Source organism: Oncorhynchus tshawytscha, unplaced genomic scaffold (assembly GCF_018296145.1).
Source record: "Oncorhynchus tshawytscha isolate Ot180627B unplaced genomic scaffold, Otsh_v2.0 Un_contig_2545_pilon_pilon, whole genome shotgun sequence".
Classification (NCBI taxonomy): domain Eukaryota; kingdom Metazoa; phylum Chordata; class Actinopteri; order Salmoniformes; family Salmonidae; genus Oncorhynchus; species Oncorhynchus tshawytscha.
The window spans coordinates 50,001-70,393 of record NW_024609047.1 but is presented as its reverse complement, the minus strand read 5'-3'; the positions used below and the strand labels follow the sequence as shown (position 1 = coordinate 70,393).

The 20,393-nt window shown below is 53.9% G+C and overlaps 1 protein-coding gene across 1 annotated transcript in view; it reads left to right on the top strand.

Moving 5' to 3' along the window:
• Positions 1-20,393, top strand: part of LOC121844150 (tuberin-like) — a 75,235-nt gene that overhangs the window by 25,445 nt on the left and 29,397 nt on the right. Inside the window, 8 exon segments of the mRNA XM_042314071.1 lie at positions 6,499-6,572; positions 7,712-7,776; positions 7,779-7,837; positions 7,964-8,107; positions 8,893-9,030; positions 10,094-10,197; positions 10,409-10,490; positions 10,590-10,745. Coding sequence (XP_042170005.1) covers positions 6,499-6,572; positions 7,712-7,776; positions 7,779-7,837; positions 7,964-8,107; positions 8,893-9,030; positions 10,094-10,197; positions 10,409-10,490; positions 10,590-10,745 — 822 coding nt within the window.

The following is a 20,393-nucleotide window of genomic DNA, read 5'->3' as shown; positions in this document are numbered from 1 at the left end:
TCCTCCTCTCAATATGAGTGTAAAAAAATATCATCTCCCCTCTCTCCTCTCATCTCCCCCTCTCTCTCCTCTCCTCCTCTCCCCCTCTCATCTCCTCCTCATCTCCCCTCTCTCTCTCATCTCCCCTCTCGCTCTCATCTCCCCCTCTCGCTCTCATCTCCCCCTCTCGCTCTCATCTCCCCCTCTCGCTCTCATCTCCCCCTCTCGCTCTCATCTCCCCCTCTCTTCCCTCTCATCTCTCCCTCTCTCTCCTCATCTCCCCCTCTCGCTCTCATCTCCCCCCTCTCGCTCTCATCTCCCCTCTCGCTCTCATCTCCCCCCTCTCCCTCTCATCTCATCTCCCTCTCTCTCTCTCATCTCCTCTCTCTCCCCTCTCGCATCTCCCCTCTAAGTATATCCCTCTCTCTCTCATCTCCCCTCTCTCTCTCATCTCCCCTCTCTCTCTCATCTCCCCCTCTCTCTCTCATCTCCCCCTCTCTCTCTCATCTCCCCCTCTCTCTCTCTCATCTCCCCCTCTCTCTCTCATCTCCCCACTCTCTCTCATCTCCCCTCTCTCTCTCTCATCTCCCTCTCTCTCTCTCTCATCTCCCCATCTCTCATCTCCCTCCTCTCTCTCTCTCCCCATCTCCTCCTCCCCATCTCTCTCATCTCTCCTCATCTCCCCACTCTCTCTCTCATCTCTCTCTCATCTCCTCTCATCTCTCTCTCATCTCATCTCTCATCTCATCTCCCCTCTCTAAAATATCTCCCTTCTCATAAAATATCTCCTCTGTATCTCCCTCTCTCTCTCATCTCCCCCTCTAAAATCTACTCTCATCTCTCCCCCTCTCTCTCTCATCTCATCTCACATCTCTCTCATCTCCCTCTCCTCCTCATCTCCCCCTCTCTCCTCTCCTCCCCCTCCTCTCTCCTCTCCTCCTCTCTCTCTCATCTCCCCCTCTCTAATATTCCTCCTTCCTTCCTTCTATCTCCCTTCTTCCTTCCTTCTATCTGTCTTCTCTTCCTCGATTATCTTCGATTATCTTCTTCTATCTCCCTTTCTTCCTTCCTTTCTCTTTCTTTACCTTTCTCTCTCATCTCCTCCTCTCATCTCCTCCTCCTCATCTCCCCCCCTCTTCCTCTCATCTCCTCCTCTCATCTCCCCCTCTCTCTCTCATCTCCCCCTCCTCCTCTCATCTCCCCTCTCATCTCCTCCTCTCATTCTCCTCCTCTCATCTCCCCCTCTCTCTCTCTCTCCCCCTCTCCTCATCTCCCTCATCTCCTCTCTCTCATCTCCCCCACTCTCTCTCATCTCCCCCACTCTCTCTCTCATCTCCCCCTCTCTCTCTCTCATCTCCCCCACTCTCTCTCATCTCCCCCACTCTCTCTCATCTCCCCCCACTCTCTCTCATCTCCCCACTCTCTCTCATCTCCCCCCTCTCTCTCATCTCCCCCTCTCTCTCTCATCTCCCCCTCTCTCTCTCATCTCCCCCTCTCTCTCTCATCTCCCCCTCTCTCTAATCTCCCCTCTCTCTCTCTCTCATCTCCTCCTCTCTCTCATCCCCCTCTCTCTCTCTCATCTCCCCTCCCCTCTCTCTCTCATCTCCCCCTCTCTCTCATCTCCCGTCTCTCTCTTTCTCCCCTCTCTCTCCTCACTCTCTCTCATCTCCCCATCTCTCTCTCATCTCCCCCTCTCTCTTCATCTCCCCTCTCCTCTCTCATCTCCTCCTCTCTCTCCTCCCTCTCCTCCCCCATCTCCTCCTTCTCATCTCTCTCATCATCTCCCCTCTCTCTCTCTCATCTCCCCCTCTCTCTCCATCTCCCTTCCTCTCATCTCTCATCTCTCCCTCTCTCTCTCATCTCCCCCTCTCTCTCTCTCATCTCCCCTCTCCTCTCTCATCTCCCCCTCTCTCTCATATCTCCCCCTCTCCTCTCTCTATCATATTAAAAATCTCCTCTCTTATCTCCTCCTCTCTCTCTCTTATCTCCCCCTCTCTCTCTTATCTCTCCTCCTTCCTCTCCTTCCTCTCTCTTATCTCATCCCCCTCTCTCTCTTATCTCCCTCCCCTCTCTCTCATATCTCCCCCTCTCTCTCTCATCTCCCCCCTCTCTCTCATCTCCCCTCTCTCTCTCATCTCCCCCTCTCCCCTCATCTCCCCTCTCTCTCTCATCTCTCTCATCTCCCCCTCTCTCTCTCTCTCATCTCCCCCTCTCTCTCTCATCTCCCCCTCTCTCCTCATCTCCCCCTCTCTCTCTCATCTCCCCCTCTCTCTCCTCTCTCTCTCTCTCTCATCTCCCCCACTCTCTCATATCTCCCCCACTCTCTCTCATCTCCCCCTCTCTCTAAATCCCCCTATGAGTGTCATCTCCCCCTCTCTGTATATCCCCCTCTCTCTCATATCCCCCCCTCTCTAGTCTCAAAAAAATTTCCCCCACTCTCTCTCATGTAAAAATGTAAAGTCTCTCATCTCCCCCTGAAGTGTCTCCTCTCATCTCTGTCTCTCTCTCATCTCCCCCCTCTCTCTCTCATCTCCCCCTCTCTCTCTCATCCTCCTCTCTCTCTCTCATCTCCCCCACTCTCTCTCATCTCCCCCCCTCTCTCTCATCTCCCCACTCTCTCTCATCTCCCCCTCTCTCTCTCATCTCCCCCTCTCTCTCTCATCTCCCCCTCTCTCATCTCCCCACTCTCTCTCATCTCCCCCACTCTCTCTCTCATCTCCCCTCTCCTCTCTCTCCTCATCTCCCCCTCCTCTCTCTCCTCATCTCCCCCTCTCTCTCTCATCTCCCCCTCTCTCTCTCATCTCCCCCTCTCTCATCCTCTCTCTCAGATCCCCTCTCCTATCCTCCTCTCTCTCTCATCTCCCCACATCTCTCATCATCTCCCCCCACTCTCTCTCATCTCCCCCTCTCTCATCTCCCCCACTCTCTCCCCTCTCATCTCCCCCTCTCATCTCCCCTCTCTCTCTCATCTCCCCCCTCTCTCTCTCATCTCCCCTCTCTCTCTCATCTCCCCCTCTCTCTCTCATCTCCCCCTCTCTCTCTCCTTATCTCCCCCTCCCCCTTTCATCTCCCCTCTCTCATCTCTTATCTCCCCCCCTCTCTCTTCATCTCCCCTCTCTCTCTCATCTCCCCCCTCTCTCTCTCATCTCTCCTCTCTCTCTCTCATCTCCCCTCTCTCTCTCCTCCTCTCTCTCATCTCCTCCCCTCTCTCTCTCATATCTCTCATCTCCTCCCATATCTCTCCTCATCTCTGATCCCCTCTCTCTCTCATCTCCCCCTCTCCTCCTCATCTCCCCCTGTCTCTCATCCTCTCATCTCCCCCTCTCTCTCTCATATCCCCCTCTCTCCCTCATCTCTCCCCTCTCTCTCTCATCATCTCCTCCATCTCTCCCCTCTCCTCTCATCTCCCCCTCTCTCTCATCTCCCCCTCTCTCTCATCTCCCCCTCTCTCTCTTCATCCCCCCCTCTCTCTCTCATCTCCCCCTCTCTCTCATCTCCCCGACTCTCTCTCTCTCTCCCCTCTCCCTCTCCCCCCCCCTCTCTCTCTCATCTCCTCTCATCTCTCCTCCTCATCTCCCCCTCTCTCTCTCATCTCCCCTCTCTCTCTCATCTCCTTCTCTCTCATCTCATCTCCCTCTCATCTCCCCTCTCTCTCTCATCTCCCCCTCTCTCTCTCATCTCCCCTCTCTCTCATCTCATCTCCCCTCTCTCTCCCTCTCCCCTCTCTCTCATCTCCCCCTCTCTCTCATCTCCCCCTCTCTCTCTCTCCCATCTCCCCTCTCTCTCTCATCTCCCCCTCTCTCTCATCTCCCCTCTCTCTCATCTCCCCCTCTCCTCTCCTCCCCTCTCTCTCCATCTCCCCTCTCTCTATCTCCTCCTCTCTCTCATCTCCTCCTCTCTCTCTCTCCTCTCCTCTTCTCTCTCTCATCTCCCCTCTCTCTCTCATCATCTCTCATTCTCCCCACTCTCTCTCTCTCCCCTCTCTCCTCCTCTCTCTCTCTCTCCCTCTCTCTCTCATCTCCCCCCTCTCTCTCATCTCCCCCTCTCTCTCTCATCTCCCCTCTCTCTCTCTCCCCCTCTCTCTCTCATCCCCCCTCTCTCTCTCATCTCCCCCTCCTCTCTCTCATCTCCCCTCTCTCTCATCTCCCCCTCTCTCTCTCTCCCCCCTCTCTCTCTCATCTCCCCTCTCTCATCTCCCCCCTCTCTCTCTCATCTCCCTCCTCATCTCTCCCCTCTCTCTCTCATCTCCCCCTCTCTCTCATCTCCCTCTCTCTCTCATCTCCCCTCTCTCTCTCATCTCCCCCTCTCTCTCATCTCCCCCTCTCCTCCTCTCATCTCCCCCTCTCTCTCTCATCTCCCCTCTCTCTCTCATCTCCCCCTCTCTCTCTCATCCCCCTCTCTCTCTCATCTCCCCCCTCTCTCTCTCATCTCTCTCTCCCCTCTCCTCCTCCTCATCTCCTCCCTCTCTCTCATCTCCCCTCTCTCTCTCATCTCCCCCTCTCTCTCATCTCCCCTCTCTCTCTCATCTCCCCCTCTCTCTCTCATCTCCCCCTCTCTCTCATCTCCTCCTCTCTCTCTCATCTCCCCCTCTCTCTCTCTCATCTCCCCCTCTCTCTCATCTCCCCCTCTCTCTCATCTCCCCTCCTCTCATCTCCCCCCTCTCTCTCATCTCCCCTCTCTCTCTCATCTCCCCCTCTCTCTCATCTCCCCTCATCTCCCCCTCTCTCTCTCATCTCCCCTCTCTCTCATCTCCCCCCTCTCTCTCTCATCTCCCCCCTCTCTCTCTTTCCCACCCTCTCTCATCTCCCCTCTCTCTCTCATCTCCCCTCTCTCCTCTCATCTCCCCCTCTCTCTCATCTCCCCCCTCTCTCTCTCTCATCTCCCCTCTCTCTCTCATCTCCCCTCTCTCTCTCATCTCCCCCTCTCTCTCATCTCCCCCTCTCTCTCTCATCTCCCCCTCTCTCTCTCATCTCTCCCCTCTCTCTCTCTCATCTCTCCCCTCTCCCCTCTCATCTCCCCCTCTCTCTCTCATCTCCCCCTCTCTCTCTCATCTCCCCCCTCTCTCTCATCTCCCCTCCCCCTCTCTCTCTCTCTCATCTCCCCCTCTCTCTCATCTCCCCCTCTCTCTCTCATCTCCCCCTCTCTCTCTCATCTCCCCCTCTCTCCTCTCTCTCCCCCCTCTCATCTCCCCCTCTCTCTCATCTCCCCCTCTCTCTCATCTCCCCCTCTCCCTCCCCCTCTCTCTCTCATCTCCCCCTCTCTCTCTCATCTCCCCCTCTCTCTCTCATCTCCCCCTCTCCTCCTCATCTCCCCCTCTCTCTCTCTCATCTCCCCCTCTCTCTCTCATCTCCCCCACTCTCTCTCATCTCCCCCTCTCTCTCTCTCTCATCATCTCCCCATCTCCTCTCTCATCTCCCCCCCTCTCTCTCTCATCTCCCCTCTCTCTCTCATCTCCCCTCTCTCTCTCATCCCCTCTCCCCTCTCTCCCTCTCTCATCTCCCCCTCTCTCTCTCATCTCCCCTCATCTCTCTCTCATCTCCCCCTCTCTCTCATCTCCCCCTCTCTCTCTCATCTCCCCCTCTCTCTCTCTCTCCCCTCTCTCTCATCTCCCCCCTCTCTCTCATCTCCCCCTCTCTCTCATCTCCCCCCTCTCTCTCATCTCCCCCCTCTCATCTCTCCCCCTCATCTCTCTCTCATCTCCCCCTCTCTCTCATCTCCCCCTCTCTCTCATCTCCTCTCTCTCCCCCCATCTCCCCCTCTCTCTCTCTCTCCCCCCTCTCTCTCCTCCTCTCATCTCCCCTCTCCTCCTCTCTCATCTCCCCCACTCTCTCTCTCTCCCCCTCTCTCTCTCATCTCCCCTCTCTCCTCATCTCCCCCCTCTCTCTCATCTCCCCCTCTCTCCTCTCATCTCCCCCTCTCTCTCATCTCCCCCTCTCTCTCATCTCCCCCCTCTCTCTCTCATCTCCCCCCTCTCTCTCTCATCTCCCCCATCTCTCTCTCATCTCCCCCTCTCCTCCTCTCTCTCATCTCCCTCTCCTCTCCTCCTCTCTCATCTGCCCTCTCTCGCTCCCCTCCTACTCTCTCCTCTCCTTCTCCCTCTCCTCCTCTCCCTCCCCTCTCCCTCGTCTCCCCTCCCTCTCTCTCCTCTCCTTCTCCCCTCTCCTCCTCTCCCCTCCTACTCTCTCCTCTCCTTCTCCCCCTCTCCTCCTCTCCCTCCCCTCTCCTCGTCTCCCCTCCTACTCTCTCCTCTCCTTCTCCCCTCTCCTCCTCTCCCCTCCCCTCTCCTCGTCTCCCCTCCTACTCTCTCCTCTCCTTCTCCCCTCTCCTCCTCTCCTCTCCTCTCCTCTCTCTCCTCTCCTTCTCCCCTCTCCTCCTCTCCCCTCCTACTCTCTCCTTCTCCCTCTCTCTCCTCTCCTTCTCCCTCTCCTCCTCTCCCCTCCTACTCTCTCCTTCTCCCCTCTCCTCCTCTCCCCTCCTACTCTCTCCTCCTCTCCCCTCCCCTCTCCTCCATCTCTCCAGTTGATGAGGAAGGTGTTGGGGACTCATCTGGGCCATAGTGCCATATACACCATGTGCCGTATCATGGAGGAGAGGTAACAACCTGTGTGTGCCTGTGTGTGTCTAACCTGTCCTCTCTGTGTGTTTAACCTGTCCTCTCTGTGTGTGTGTGTGTCTAACCTGTCCTCTCTGTGTGTCTGACCTGTCCTCTCTGTGTGTTTAACCTGTCCTCTCTGTGTGTGTGTGTCTAACCTGTCCTCTCGGTGTGTCTAACCTGTCCTCTCTGTGTGTTTAACCTGTCCTCTCTGTGTGTTTAACCTGTCCTCTCTGTGTGTGTGTGTCTAACCTGTCCTCTCTGTGTGTGTGTGTTTAACCTGTCCTCTCTGTGTGTCTAACCTGTCCTCTCTGTGTGTCTAACCTGTCCTCTCTGTGTGTTTAACCTGTCCTCTCTGTGTGTGTGTGTCTAACCTGTCCTCTCTGTGTGTCTAACCTGTCCTCTCTGTGTGTTTAACCTGTCCTCTCTGTGTGTGTGTCTAACCTGTCCTCTCTGTGTGTCTAACCTGTCCTCTCTGTGTGTCTGACCTGTCCTCTCTCTGTGTGTGTGTCTAACCAGTCCTCTCTCTGTGTGTCTAACCAGTCCTCTGTGTGTGTGTGTGTGTGTGTGTGTGTGTGTGTCTAACCTGTCCTCTCTCTGTGTGTGTCTAACCTGTCCTCTCTCTGTGTGTGTCTAACCTGTCCTCTCTCTGTGTGTGTCTAACCTGTCCTCTCTCTGTGTGTGTCTAACCTGTCCTCTCTCTGTGTGTGTCTAACCTGTCCTCTCTCTGTGTGTGTCTAACCTGTCCTCTCTGTGTGTGTCTAACCAGTCCTCTCTCTGTGTCTCTAACCAGTCCTCTCTGTGTGTGTGTGTGTGTGTGTGTGTGTGTGTGTGTGTGTGTCTAACCTGTCCTCTCTCTGTGTGTGTCTAACCTGTCCTCTCTCTGTGTGTGTCTAACCTGTCCTCTCTCTGTGTGTGTCTGACCTGTCCTCTCTCTGTGTGTGTGTCTAACCTGTCCTCTGTGTGTGTGTGTGTGTGTGTCTGACCTGTCCTCTCTCTGTGTGTGTGTCTAACCTGTCCTCTCTGTGTGTGTGTGTGTGTGTGTGTGTGTGTCTAACCTGTCCTCTCTCTGTGTGGGTCTAACCTGTCCTCTCTCTGTGTGTGTGTGTGTGTCTAACCTGTCCTCTCTCTCTCTGTCAGGGCGTATATGGAGGATTCTCCATTGCTGAGAGGAGCAGTGTTCTTTGTAGGGATGGCTCTATGGGGGCGCACCGTCTCCCAGCCTTAAAGAACACCCCTACCCTGGTCCTCCCATCATTCTATAAGGTAGGATCCAGAGAGGGAGGGGGTAGAGAGGGAGGGAGGAGATGGAGGAAAGATTCAGCATTTTAAAGGTGCATTAGAGGAGTTTTTACTTTGACCTCTGACCAACCCCTGACCTTTAACCCCCAGGCGATGTGGTGTGCCAACGAGATGGTGTCGTATGAGATCGTTCTGTCCATCACCAGACTGATAAAGAAGTATGGCAAGGAACTCCAGGTGGTCACATGGGACATACTGCTGGGAATCATAGAGAGGTTACTACAGCAGATTCAGGTACACACACAGACACACACACACAGAGACACACACACACACAGAGACACACACACACACACACAGAGACACACACACACACACACAGACAGACAGACAGACAGACAGAGACACACTCACACACACACACAGAGACACACTCACACACACACACACACAGAGACACACACAGAGATCCACATACACACACACACACACAGAGACACACACACACAGAGACACACACACACACACACACACACACACACACACACACACAGAGACACACACACACACACACAGAGACACACATACAGACAGAGAAAATGAATGTAGTTCTCTCTCCAGTCGATAGGCAGTGCAGAGCTGAAGTCCATAGTGTTTGAGTTGTCTCTCCAGTCGATAGGCAGAGCAGAGCTGAAGTCCATAGTGTTTGAGTTGTCTCTCCAGTCGATAGGCAGTGCAGAGCTGAAGTCCATAGTGTTTGAGTTGTCTCTCCAGTCGATAGGCAGTGCAGAGCTGAAGTCCATAGTGTTTGAGTTGTCTCTCCAGTCGATAGGCAGTGCAGAGCTGAAGTCCATAGTGTTTGAGTTGTCTCTCCAGTCGATAGGCAGTGCAGAGCTGAAGTCCATAGTGTTTGAGTTGTCTCTCCAGTCGATAGGCAGTGCAGAGCTGAAGTCCATAGTGTTTGAGTTGTCTCTCCAGTCGATAGGCAGTGCAGAGCTGAAGTCCATAGTGTTTGAGTTGTCTCTCAGTCGATAGGCAGTGCAGAGCTGAAGTCCATAGTGTTTGAGTTGTCTCTCCAGTCGATAGGCAGTGCAGAGCTGAAGTCCATAGTGTTTGAGTTGCTGACTACAGTGGAGGAGCTCTATGAGCAGAACGGCTTCCATGGATCATCTGACAAGTTCTTCAGTCTGGTGGAGAAGTGTGCTGACAAAAGACCTGTAAGTCACTCCTCCTCTTCCTCCTCTTCTCCTCTTCTTCCTCTTCTTCCTCTTCTTCCTCTTCTTCCTCTTCTTCCTCCTCTTCTCCTTTCCTCCTCTCATCGGCCCTCCTCTTCCTCCTCTTCCCTGTCTTCTCCTCCTCTTCCCCCTCTTCTCCTTTCCTCCTCACATAGGCCCTCCTCTTCCCCCTCTTCTCCTCTCCCCCTCTTCTCCTTTCCTCCTCACATAGGCCCTCCTCTTCCCCCTCTTCTCCTCTCCTCCTCTTCTCCTTTCCTCCTCTCATCAGCCCTCCAATTCCTCCTCTTCTCCTTTCCCCCTCTTCTCCTTTCCTCCTCTTCTCCTTTCCTCCTCTCATCGGCCCTCCTCTTCTCCTTTCCTCCTCTTCTCCTTTCCTCCTCTTCTCCTTTCCTCCTCTTCTCCTTTCCTCCTCTTCTCCTTTCCTCCTCTCATCGGCCCTCCTCTTCTCCTTTCCTCCTCTTCTCCTTTCCTCCTCTTCTCCTTTCCTCCTCTTCTCCTTTCCTCCTCTCATCGGCCCTCCTCTTCTCCTTTCCTCCTCTTCTCCTTTCCTCCTCTTCTCCTTTCCTCCTCTCATCGGCCCTCCTCTTCCTTCTCTTCTCCTTTCCTCCTCTTCTCCTTTCCTCCTCTTCTCCTTTCCTCCTCTTCTCCTTTCCTCCTCTTCTCCTTTCCTCCTCTTCTCCTTTCCTCCTCTTCTCCTTTCCTCCTCTCATCGGCCCTCCTCTTCCTCCTCTTCTCCTTTCCTCCTCTTCTCCTTTCCTCCTCTCCTCCTCTTCCTCCTCTTCTCCTTTCCTCCTCTTCTCCTTTCCTCCTCTCCTCCTCTTCCTTCTCTTCTCCTTTCCTCCTCTCATCGGCCCTCCTCTTCCTCCTCTTCTCCTTTCCTCCTCTCATCGGCCCTCCTCTTCCTCCTCTTCTCCTTTCCTCCTCTCATCAGCCCTTCTCTCTTTCTCTTTATTCCCTGTGTCTGACAGTCTGTGTGATGTCTGTTATTTGCCTTCACTTTGTCTTCCATTGTTCTTGTAAGGAGTTGTTGTTGTGATGTCATCAGGATGCGTCGGTGCTGACTCTGATATCGTACCGGGCCCAGTCCATCCAGCCAGCTAAAGACGGGTGGATCCAAAACCTACACCGCCTTATGGAGAAGTTCTTCAGGTAACTGTATAGTGCTGTGTGGTCGCCACGGATACCAAAACAGGCAGTCGCCATGGAAACAAAAACCAAACTAAAAGTTGTTATTGGTGCCCGTTGAGTGATTGTCATTCCCGTCTTATGTTGAACATTATTTAGGGAAAGAAAGTGTGTTAAACTGCTTCTCTGGGTCTCTTTCTCTCTTTCTCTCTCTCTCTCTTTCTTTCCCCCCTAGGAATGAGAGTCGAGGTGTGATCAGGATCAAAGTGCTTCACATCCTCTCCTTTGTCCTCAGCACCAACCGCCAGCTCTACGAGGTACTCACCCACTCACTCACCATCAAACTATTCTCCTTCACTCCCTCTCCCGTTCTCTCCATCTCTCCCTGCGTGTTCATTCTGTCTTCTCCTTCCCAGGAGGAGCTGATTGAGGTGGTGGTGGTTCCTCAGCTCAGTGGGATAGCAGAGGACAGAGACCTGGCTGTGAGGAGACAGGCTACCCAGCTACTGGTGGACCTGGCTGAGAGCTGTAGTACACACCACTTCACCAGCCTCCTGGACATCATTCAGAGGGTAAGAGACACACATACCACTTCATCAGCCTCCTGGAGGGTAGGAGACACACACACCACTTCACCAGCCTCCTGGAGGGTAGGAGACACACACACCACTTCACCAGCCTCCTGGAGGGTAGGAGACACACACACCACTTCACCAGCCTCCTGGAGGGTAGGAGACACACACACCACTTCACCAGCCTCCTGGAGGGTAGGAGAGACACACACACACCACTTCACCAGCCTCCTGGAGGGTAGGAGAGACACACACACCCACTTCACCAGCCTCCTGGAGGGTAGGAGAGACACACACACCACTTCACCAGCCTCCTGGAGGGTAGGAGAGACACACACACCACTTCACCAGCCTCCTGGAGGGTAGGAGAGACACACACCACTTCATCAGCCTCCTGGAGGGTAGGAGACACACACACCACTTCATCAGCCTCCTGGAGGGTAGGAGACACACACACCACTTCACCAGCCTCCTGGAGGTAGGAGAGACACACACACCACTTCACCAGCCTCCTGGAGGGTAGGAGAGACACACACACCACTTCACCAGCCTCCTGGAGGGTAGGAGAGACACACACACCACTTCACCAGCCTCCTGGAGGGTAGGAGAGACACACACACCACTTCACCAGCCTCCTGGAGGTAGGAGAGACACACACACCACTTCACCAGCCTCCTGGAGGTAGGAGAGACACACACACCACTTCACCAGCCTCCTGGAGGAGGCAGGAGAGACACACACACCACTTCACCAGCCTCCTGGAGGGTAGGAGAGACACACACACCACTTCACCAGCCTCCTGGAGGGTAGGAGAGACACACACACCACTTCACCAGCCTCCTGGAGGTAGGAGAGACACACACACCACTTCACCAGCCTCCTGGAGGGTAGGAGAGACACACACACCACTTCACCAGCCTCCTGGAGGGTAGGAGAGACACACACACCACTTCACCAGCCTCCTGGAGGGTAGGAGAGACACACACACCACTTCACCAGCCTCCTGGAGGGTAGGAGAGACACACACACCACTTCACCAGCCTCCTGGAGGGTAGGAGAGACACACACACCACTTCACCAGCCTCCTGGAGGGTAGGAGAGACACACACCACTTCACCAGCCTCCTGGAGGGTAGGAGAGACACACACACCACTTCACCAGCCTCCTGGAGGGTAGGAGAGACACACACACCACTTCACCAGCCTCCTGGAGGGTAGGAGAGACACACACACACCACTTCACCAGCCTCCTGGAGGTAGGAGAGACACACACACACCACTTCACCAGCCTCCTGGAGGGTAGGAGAGACACACACACACCACTTCACCAGCCTCCTGGAGGGTAGGAGAGACACACACACACCACTTCACCAGCCTCCTGGAGGGTAGGAGAGACACACACACACCACTTCACCAGCCTCCTGGAGGGCAGGAGAGACACACACACACCACTTCACCAGCCTCCTGGAGGGTAGGAGAGACACACACACACCACTTCACCAGCCTCCTGGAGGGTAGGAGAGACACACACACACCACTTCACCAGCCTCCTGGAGGGTAGGAGAGACACACACACACCACTTCACCAGCCTCCTGGAGGGTAGGAGAGACACACACACACCACTTCACCAGCCTCCTGGAGGGTAGGAGACACACACACACCACTTCACCAGCCTCCTGGAGGGTAGGAGAGACACACACACACCACTTCACCAGCCTCCTGGAGGGTAGGAGAGACACACACACACCACTTCACCAGCCTCCTGGAGGGTAGGAGAGACACACACACACCACTTCACCAGCCTCCTGGAGGGTAGGAGAGACACACACACACCACTTCACCAGCCTCCTGGAGGGTAGGAGAGACACACACACACCACTTCACCAGCCTCCTGGAGGTAGGAGAGACACACACACACCACTTCACCAGCCTCCTGGAGGGTAGGAGAGACACACACACACCACTTCACCAGCCTCCTGGAGGGTAGGAGAGACACACACACACCACTTCACCAGCCTCCTGGAGGGTAGGAGAGACACACACACACCACTTCACCAGCCTCCTGGAGGGTAGGAGAGACACACACACACCACTTCACCAGCCTCCTGGAGGGTAGGAGAGACACACACACACCACTTCACCAGCCTCCTGGAGGGTAGGAGAGACACACACACACCACTTCACCAGCCTCCTGGAGGGTAGGAGAGACACACACACACCACTTCACCAGCCTCCTGGAGGGTAGGAGAGACACACACACACCACTTCACCAGCCTCCTGGAGGGTAGGAGAGACACACACACACCACTTCACCAGCCTCCTGGAGGGTAGGAGAGACACACACACACCACTTCACCAGCCTCCTGGAGGGTTCAGGAGAGACACACACACCACTTCACCAGCCTCCTGGAGGGTAGGAGAGACACACACACCCACTTCACCAGTCTCCTGGAGGGTAGGAGAGACACACACACACCACTTCACCAGCCTCCTGGAGGGTAGGAGAGACACACACACACCACTTCACCAGCCTCCTGGAGGGTAGGAGAGACACACACACACCACTTCACCAGCCTCCTGGAGGGTAGGAGAGACACACACACACCACTTCACCAGCCTCCTGGAGGGTAGGAGAGACACACACACACCACTTCACCAGCCTCCTGGAGGGTAGGAGAGAGACACACACACACCACTTCACCAGCCTCCTGGAGGGTAGGAGAGACACACACACACCACTTCACCAGCCTCCTGGAGGGTAGGAGAGACACACACACACCACTTCACCAGCCTCCTGGAGGGTAGGAGAGACACACACACACCACTTCACCAGCCTCCTGGAGGTAGGAGAGACACACACACACCACTTCACCAGCCTCCTGGAGGGTAGGAGAGACACACACACACCACTTCACCAGCCTCCTGGAGGGTAGGAGAGACACACACACACCACTTCACCAGCCTCCTGGAGGGTAGGAGAGACACACACACACCACTTCACCAGCCTCCTGGAGGGTAGGAGAGACACACACACCCAGCTTCACCAGCCTCCTGGAGGGTAGGAGAGACACACACACACCACTTCACCAGCCTCCTGGAGGGTAGGAGAGACACACACACACACACTTCACCAGCCTCCTGGAGGGTAGGAGAGACACACACACCACTTCACCAGCCTCCTGGAGGTAGGAGAGACACACACACACACCACTTCACCAGCCTCCTGGAGGGTAGGAGAGACACACACACACCACTTCACCAGCCTCCTGGAGGGTAGGAGAGACACACACACACACCACTTCACCAGCCTCCTGGAGGGTAGGAGAGACACACACACACACCACTTCACCAGCCTCCTGGAGGGTAGGAGAGACACACACACACACCACTTCACCAGCCTCCTGGAGGGTAGGAGAGACACACACACACACCACTTCACCAGCCTCCTGGAGGGTAGGAGAGACACACACACACACCACTTCACCAGCCTCCTGGAGGGTAGGAGAGACACACACACACACCACTTCACCAGCCTCCTGGAGGGTAGGAGAGACACACACACACACTTCACCAGCCTCCTGGAGGGTAGGAGAGACACACACACACACCACTTCACCAGCCTCCTGGAGGGTAGGAGAGACACACACACACACCACTTCACCAGCCTCCTGGAGGAGTAGGAGAGACACACACACACACCACTTCACCAGCCTCCTGGAGGGTAGGAGAGACACACACACACACCACTTCACCAGCCTCCTGGAGGGTAGGAGAGACACACACACACACCACTTCACCAGCCTCCTGGAGGGTAGGAGAGACACACACACACACCACTTCACCAGCCTCCTGGAGGGTAGGAGAGACACACACACACACCACTTCACCAGCCTCCTGGAGGGTAGGAGAGACACACACACACACCACTTCACCAGCCTCCTGGAGGGTAGGAGAGACACACACACACACCACTTCACCAGCCTCCTGGAGGGTAGGAGAGACACACACACACACCACTTCACCAGCCTCCTGGAGGGTAGGAGAGACACACACACACACCACTTCACCAGCCTCCTGGAGGGTAGGAGAGACACACACACACACCACTTCACCAGCCTCCTGGAGGGTAGGAGAGACACACACACACACCACTTCACCAGCCTCCTGGAGGGTAGGAGAGACACACACACACACCACTTCACCAGCCTCCTGGAGGGTAGGAGAGACACACACACACACCACTTCACCAGCCTCCTGGAGGGTAGGAGAGACACACACACACACCACTTCACCAGCCTCCTGGAGGGTAGGAGAGACACACACACACACCACTTCACCAGCCTCCTGGAGGGTAGGAGAGACACACACACACACCACTTCACCAGCCTCCTGGAGGGTAGGAGAGACACACACACACACCACTTCACCAGCCTCCTGGAGGGTAGGAGAGACACACACACACACCACTTCACCAGCCTCCTGGAGGGTAGGAGAGACACACACACACACCACTTCACCAGCCTCCTGGAGGGTAGGAGAGACACACACACACACCACTTCACCAGCCTCCTGGAGGGTAGGAGAGACACACACACACCCACTTCACCAGCCTCCTGGAGGGTAGGAGAGACACACACACACACCACTTCACCAGCCTCCTGGAGGGTAGGAGAGACACACACACACACCACTTCACCAGCCTCCTGGAGGGTAGGAGAGACACACACACACACCACTTCACCAGCCTCCTGGAGGGTAGGAGACACACACACACACCACTTCACCAGCCTCCTGGAGGGTAGGAGAGACACACACACACACCACTTCACCAGCCTCCTGGAGGGTAGGAGAGACACACACACACACCACTTCACCAGCCTCCTGGAGGGTAGGAGAGACACACACACACACCACTTCACCAGCCTCCTGGAGGGTAGGAGAGACACACACACACCACTTCACCAGCCTCCTGGAGGGTAGGAGAGACACACACACACACCACTTCACCAGCCTCCTGGAGGGTAGGAGAGACACACACACACCACTTCACCAGCCTCCTGGAGGGTAGGAGAGACACACACACACACCACTTCACCAGCCTCCTGGAGGGTAGGAGAGACACACACACACACCACTTCACCAGCCTCCTGGAGGGTAGGAGAGACACACACACACACCACTTCACCAGCCTCCTGGAGGGTAGGAGAGACACACACACACACCACTTCACCAGCCTCCTGGAGGGTAGGAGAGACACACACACACACCACTTCACCAGCCTCCTGGAGGGTAGGAGAGACACACACACACACCACTTCACCAGCCTCCTGGAGGGTAGGAGAGACACACACACACACCACTTCACCAGCCTCCTGGAGGGTAGGAGAGACACACACACACACCACTTCACCAGCCTCCTGGAGGGTAGGAGAGACACACACACACACCACTTCACCAGCCTCCTGGAGGGTAGGAGAGACACACACACACACACTTCACCAGCCTCCTGGAGGGTAGGAGAGACACACACACACACCACTTCACCAGCCTCCTGGAGGGTAGGAGAGACACACACACACACCACTTCACCAGCCTCCTGGAGGGTAGGAGAGACACACACACACACCACTTCACCAGCCTCCTGGAGGGTAGGAGAGACACACACACACCACTTCACCAGCCTCCTGGAGGGTAGGAGAGACACACACACCACTTCACCAGCCTCCTGGAGGGTAGGAGAGACACACACACCACTTCACCAGCCTCCTGGAGGGAGACACACACACCACTTCACCAGCCTCCTGAGGGTAGGACACACACACCACTTCACCAGCCTCCTGGAGGGTAGGAGAGACACACACACCACTTCACCAGCCTCCTGGAGGGTAGGAGAGACACACACACCACTTCACCAGACTCCTGGAGGGTAGGAGAGACACACACACCACTTCACCAGACTCCTGGAGGGTAGGGGAGACAGATTGTGTGTGTGTAAAGTTAAAGGACCAGCAGCAGATGAAACGACAGCAAAGTGGTTACCCCGCCACTGTTTAAGTTGGAGGCTGAGGGACGAGGCTGAGGGACGAGGCTGAGGGACGAGGCTGAGGGACGGAGCTGGAGGAATGTAACCTCTGGAGGCTGAGGGACGAGGCTGAGGGACGAGGCTGAGGGACGAGGCTGAGGGACGGAGCAGGAGGAATGTAACCTCTGGAGGCTGAGGACGAGGCTGAGGGACGGAGGGAGGAATGTAACCGCTGGAGGCTGAGGGACGAGGCTGAGGGACGAGGCTGAGGGACGAGGCTGAGGGATGGAGCTGGAGGAATGTAACCTCTCAGATTCATAGACAGAGCTGTGGATGCAAGGATCAACCATCCATAAAGACAAATAACTCAGAATATCAGAGCGAGCATGTGGAAGTTATATTCTTCAAGATTCAACGGGTTTGTATCAATCATATGAGTCCTCTGAAGGATGTAGCAACTACAGATGGTCCCTTTTAAAGGTGTGAAAGGTGTTTGTTTGTGAGAGGTTGTTCTCTCTCTTGCTCGGATCCCTGCTTCTACAACTGCATTGCTTGTTGTTTGGGGTTTTAGGCTTCTGTAGAATGGAGAAAGGGCTTCATAAATACGTCAAATCCAATGTTATTGGTCACATACACATGGTTAGCAGATGTTATTGGTCACATGGTTAGCAGATGTTATTGGTCACATACACATGGTTAGCAGATGTTATTGGTCACATGGTTAGCAGATGTCATTGGTCACATACACATGGTTAGCAGATGTTATTGGTCACATACACATGGTTAGCAGATGTTATTGGTCACATACACATGGTTAGCAGATGTTATTGGTCACATGGTTAGCAGATGTCATTGGTCACATACACATGGTTAGCAGATGTCATTGGTCACATACACATGGTTAGCAGATGTTATTGGTCACATGGTTAGCAGATGTCATTGGTCACATACACATGGTTAGCAGATGTTATTGGTCACATACACATGGTTAGCAGATGTTATTGGTCACATGGTTAGCAGATGTTATTGGTCACATACACATGGTTAGCAGATGTTATTGGTCACATGGTTAGCAGATGTTATTGGTCACATACACATGGTTAGCAGATGTTATTGGTCACATACACATGGTTAGCAGATGTTATTGGTCACATACACATGGTTAGCAGATGTTATTGGTCACATACACATGGTTAGCAGATGTTATTGGTCACATACACATGGTTAGCAGATGTTATTGGTCACATATGCATGGTTAGCAGATGTCATTGGTCACATACGCATGGTTAGCAGATGTTATTGGTCACATACACATGGTTAGCAGATGTTATTGGTCACATACGCATGGTTAGCAGATGTTATTGGTCACATACACATGGTTAGCAGATGTTATTGGTCACATGGTTAGCAGATGTTATTGGTCACATGGTTAGCAGATGTTATTGGTCCATACACATGGTTAGCAGATGTTATTGGTCACATGGTTAGCAGATGTTATTGGTCCATACACATGGTTAGCAGATGTTATTGGTCACATACGCATGGTTAGCAGATGTTATTGGTCACATACGCATGGTTAGCAGATGTTATTGGTCACATACGCATGGTTAGCAGATGTTATTGGTCACATACGCATGGTTAGCAGATGTTATTGGTCACATACGCATGGTTAGCAGATGTTATTGGTCCATACACATGGTTAGCAGATGTTATTGGTCACATACACATGGTTAGCAGATGTTATTGGTCACATACGCATGGTTAGCAGATGTTATTGGTCACATACGCATGGTTAGCAGATGTTATTGGTCACATACGCATGGTTAGCAGATGTTATTTGTCACATACGCATGGTTAGCAGATGTCATTGGTCACATACGCATGGTTAGCAGATGTCATTGGTCACATACGCATGGTTAGCAGATGTCATTGGTCACATACGCATGGTTAGCAGATGTCATTGGTCACATACGCATGGTTAGCAGATGTCATTGGTCACATACGCATGGTTAGCAGATGTCATTGGTCACATACGCATGGTTAGCAGATGTTATTGGTCACATACGCATGGTTAGCAGATGTCATTGGTCACATACGCATGGTTAGCAGATGTTATTGGTCACATACGCATGGTTAGCAGATGTTATTGGTCACATACGCATGGTTAGCAGATGTTAAATGGTCACATACGCATGGTTAGCAGATGTTATTGGTCACATACGCATGGTTAGCAGATGTTATTGGTCACATACGCATGCTTAGCAGATGTTATTGGTCACATACGCATGGTTAGCAGATGTCATTGGTCACATACGCATGGTTAGCAGATGTTAATGCGAGTGTAGCGAAATGCTTGTGCTTCTAGTTCTGACCGTGCAGTAATATCTAACAATTCCACAACAACTACCTTATACACACAAGTGTAAAGGAATGAATAAGAATATGTACATAAATATATGGATGAGTGATGGCCGAACGGCATAGGTAAGATGCAGTAGACGGTATAGAGTACAGTATATACATATGAGATGAGTAATGTAGGGTATGGAAACATTATATAAAGTGGCTAGTGAAACATTTATTACATCCAATTTTTAACTATTGAAGTGGCTAGAGATTTGAGTCAGTGTGTTGGCAGCAGCCACTCAATGTTAGTGGTGGCTGTTTAACAGTCTGATGGCCTTGAGATAGAAGCTGTTTTTCAGTCTCTCGGTCCCAGCTTTGATGCACCTGTACTGACCTTGCCTTCTGGATGATAGCAGGGTGAACAGGCAGTGGCTCGGGTGGTTGTCGTCCTTGATGATCTTTTTGTCCTTCCTGTAACATCGGGTGGTGTAGGTGTCCTGGAGGGCAGGTAGTTTGTCCCCGGTGATGCTTTGTGCAGACCTCACTACTGCGTTGTGCAGACCTCACTACCCTCTGGAGAGCCTTACGGTTGTGGGCGGAGCAGACCTCACTACCCTCTGGAGAGCCTTACGGTTGTGGGCGGAGCAGACCTCACTACCCTCTGGAGAGCCTTACGGTTGTGGGCAGAGCAGACCTCACTACCCTCTGGAGAGCCTTATGGTTGTGGGCGGAGCAGACCTCACTACCCTCTGGAGAGTCTTACGGTTGTGGGCGGAGCAGACCTCACTACCCTCTGGAGAGTCTTACGGTTGTGGGCGGAGCAGACCTCACTACCCTCTGGAGAGTCTTACGGTTGTGGGCGGAGCAGACCTCACTACCCTCTGGAGAGTCTTACGGTTGTGGGCGGAGCAGACCTCACTACCCCCAGGAGTGCCTTACGGTTGTGGGCGGAGCAGTTCCCGTACCAGGCGGTGATACAGCCCGACAGGATGCTCTCGATTGTGCATCTGTAAAAGTTTGAGTGTTTTCGTTGACAAGCCAAATTTCTTCAACCTCCTGAGGTTGCGCCTTCTTCACCACGCTGTCTGTGTGGGTGGACCATTTCAGTTTGTCCGTGATTTGTACACCGAGGAACTTAAAACTTTCCACCTTCTCCTCTGCCGTCCCATCGATGTGGATAGGGGGGTGCTCCCTCTGCTGTTTCCTGAAGTCCACGATCATCTCCTTTGTTTTGTTGACGTTGAGTAAGAGATATTTTCCTGACACCACACTCTGAGGGC